Genomic DNA, 3,754 nt, shown 5'->3' with positions numbered 1-3,754 from the left:
ACATAAACTTTCACTTAAACTACAGTTTGATAAGACAGATTAGTCAGATGGCAATCTGCAAATTAGCATAAACTTTCACTTAAACTACAGTTTGATAAGACAGATTAGTCAGCTGGCAATTTACAAATTAACATAAACTTTCACTTAAACTACAGTTTGATAAGACAGATTAGTCAGATGGCAATCTGCAAATTAACATAAACTTTCACTTAAACTACAGTTTGATAAGACAGATTAGTCAGCTGGCAATTTACAAATTAACATAAACTTTCACTTAAACTACAGTTTGATAAGACAGATTAGTCAGATGGCAATCTGCAAATTAACATAAACTTTCACTTAAACTACAGTTTGATAAGACAGTTAGTCAGATGGCAATCTGTAAATTAACATAAACTTTCCAAAGTTTATGTTAATTTGCAGATTGCCATCTGACTAATCTGTCGGAAATAAATCCTATTGGACTTCTTCTTGATTAATCAAAATGAAATTATATTTTATATATTGTTTTTCAGTTTTCTGAGAATGCCATCTATCTTCTAGTTATTAAGATGTGCAAGTAACTGAAAAAAACAACAACAGTTTTCTAAGATTATGTGCTTCCAACATACCAAGAGATTTACAGTTATGACAATATGATGGGTTTCGAAATCAATATCACAATTAAAGAACTAAGTTTGATTTCAAGAAACTGAAGAGAAAGAATATAAAAAAAATATGTTGGTTGAGTGTAAATGAGACAGTTATACAGTCAGTGTAAAACTTGCTCTCTTTCACCAGTGGTTCAGATCAGTGTTCACAAAGATAGAAAAGGTGAAGGTAGCTGTGAAAAACACCTGTAGTTATATTTTGTACCATAAAATTATCTTATGTATAAAGTATCATTTACTTGATCTTTAATGTTATGTAAGCAAACAATTTAAATTGTTGATTATTAGTGCCAATCAACATATTATCTACAGTCTTATTTGTCTGTTTTTTTTTGCCAGTTATACAGGGTTTGCTATTAAAACTTAGACTGTGATACCTCAGTCTTTTAAGTATTTTATCCTTCTTATTTTTTAACATTTTAAATATTTAACAAAATCAACATGAGTAAACTTCAAGTGCAAAGCTATTAAAGTAAGTTTATTAAAGGTCTAAATGGATAGAAATTCACTCTACATGTTTTGTCTTACTAACGTATATACGTTACCAGTGTTGCTTGTTTTAACATGATTGTATTTTCCCAAGACAAATCAAATGTTATTAGAATTTAAAATTCCTAATAACCTAAGATGACTGCAGTTTTCATTATAAAGATAAAACAGAACATTTCACAAGCACTTTGATCATTTAATTAAGCACTTTAAAAATTTCACTAGCTTAGAATGACTTTGATTTTCAGGATCTCTTTACAATAAAAAAATCTTAAACCATTGACTTAGTCAGTGAAAAATTGTCCTAAATTTCCATTTTGATTATAACAGTCTGGTCTTGTTAAGTTCATTACATGTCTTAATAACAGAAATGTCATCTTACCCTAACAATAATTTTGTCAGAGGAGTAAGCTACCACAGGATAAGCTTGGTCTCCAACATGAGCACAAATACTGACAACAAGATTGAAGAAACGCTGATCAGGGTTGGGTTTGCCCTTTTTACGCATGTTGTTGGTTGTGGTTTCACTGAAGTGGAGCCTTCCAATAGTGATTTTAGTAACATGATCAGATATAAGATCAAGTCTAGAAAACATCAATAAAGAACATTTTGAAATTCAACATGTTAAAATACAAATGGATTAGCAATTTGATTTATTTTAAATTAACAATGTAACTTATTTTCTCAGTGAAATAGTTCATTAGGCTCAAAACCTAAAATATTACCAAAAAAACTTTTACGTTGCACACAAAAAGAACAAAAAACACGTAAGTTACAAAGAAGACATTATTCTGTTTTTATTGGTCACATTAAAAATTATCCTCAAAATCGATGACAGAGTCTTTTATTGGTCACATTAAAAATTATCCTCAAAATAGATGACAGTCTTTTATTGGTCACATTAAAAATTATCCTCAAAATCGAAGACAGAAAGACACTGCATCTGCCATAATAGTCGAGGTGATTTTCTGATAATTAAGAGTACTGTTGTGGCAACAGAATACAAACCACGAACCCTCAGATTTACAGTCTGGACCGTTAGCCATTAAGCCACACACGACCTGATTATAGCATAGTAAAGCAAAGTATCAATCTATAGTAAATATGTTTTACAGAGAGCCTGAGATACATATGCATGGTGAATGTACGAGTATTACTATTAATGATTAGTACAGTCTCATTAGATATATAAACACAATAATTAATTTTCGTAAGAAGCTTAGTTTTCTTTTTCGACTTGCTCTTGTTCAAGGTTATCGATAAGGGATGAAATTTCTCAAAATTGGTATAACTCAGTGCTAGATTAAGCATCATATTTATTTCTACATCATCAGTACATGTGTTTTGTTTTCTTTTTATTATTGTACTGATTATCAATCAAAAATTGTAACTAAACATTACCTGTGTAAAAGCTCTAAACATAAAACTCACTGTTAGTGTACATGTAAAAAATGCAATGCATTTACAACAGTCTTCATCATAAACAAATATTGTTTCTCACTCACTACACTCTGAAATAACTTTCAAAAATCATGAACTTACATAGCTGGACGAAAAACTTGCTTGCTCCGATCAGACTGAGATTGCTCAATTTTGATTGTCTGCGATGGTAACTCCGCCTATACGTATTGAAGAGAACTAGTAATAAATAGTGCAGATAATTTTGTAATTTACATATGTCATAATGAAATTATTTACTAGGACCCACGCCTGAGGGCTTCTAGTGCTAAAACTCAGGGTTAAACTCTTCTGGTAGGCACAACCCATTGGACAGGTTTGCGCTTAACAACAAACAAACAAATACTTGGAAAATGATGATGCAGGAGATCAAGTCATTTGTTTTGCTTTTAGCACATAATGGATTGAAATACATCTAAGTTTTTGTAATCGTTCGAATTTTTTGTAATTTTCAATTCACCATTGAAAAAAGTGAATCGGTTATCAGATCTCTTATTGTGAAATTTGCGAGATTTTTTACTATTATTTTAATATAAAATATGCAAAAGCTATAACTTATATTGTTCATTCAATATGAGGTTTTTTCAAAACACACAGAGTTAATGTATATTAAATAATTTCATCAAATTTTTTTATTTTAACAAGAATGAAGAAGCAGTTTAAAATTTTCTCCTTCATCAACATTCAGTTTTTGAATTAAAGACTTGGGAGACCTGGACATAAATGAGTTAAAAAGAACCATATACTATTTATTAATTACAGTTTGAGCAATATACAAACTCAAGCGATGTTTAAATAATATACAAAGCACTAATTCTAATATTTATAATATATATATATAAAAGAGGAAGTTTGTTTATTTTGTTCTCTATAGGAAACCAAACGGTTGAACTTACAAATTTTAAAATAACTTCATAATAACCAGTTTTTTACAAAAATTAATGGTGCTATTTATTTTGTATTTGGTTTAGTATTTAATGACGAAATTGACAATTAATGTTTATTGCGCCATATTTTTGTTATAATTTTTTTGTAATAAACATACAAACATAAGCACGTTTTGCACATAGAAAGCGTTATGGCGGGAGACACTCAGATCACCTTGCTGTCAATTCAGTATTTCCAAAAACAGTTTTCTTTAAATAGTGCTAAGCGGT

The 3,754-nt window shown here is 29.6% G+C and overlaps 1 protein-coding gene across 1 annotated transcript in view; it reads right to left on the bottom strand.

The window, feature by feature from the left end:
* Positions 1-3,754, bottom strand: part of LOC106461309 (myelin regulatory factor-like) — a 30,740-nt gene that overhangs the window by 21,019 nt on the left and 5,967 nt on the right. The window contains exons 4-5 of the mRNA XM_022388179.1: positions 2,682-2,758; positions 1,522-1,723 (exon numbers count right to left, since the gene is read on the bottom strand). Of these exons, the coding sequence (XP_022243887.1) occupies positions 1,522-1,723; positions 2,682-2,758 (279 nt within the window). The remainder of the gene's footprint in view (positions 1-1,521; positions 1,724-2,681; positions 2,759-3,754) is intronic.

This window comes from Limulus polyphemus, unplaced genomic scaffold (genome assembly GCF_000517525.1).
Source record: "Limulus polyphemus unplaced genomic scaffold, Limulus_polyphemus-2.1.2 Scaffold931, whole genome shotgun sequence".
NCBI lineage: Eukaryota > Metazoa > Arthropoda > Merostomata > Xiphosura > Limulidae > Limulus > Limulus polyphemus.
The sequence above is the reverse complement of the archived record's forward strand: the minus strand, read 5'-3'. Positions and strand labels throughout refer to the sequence as shown.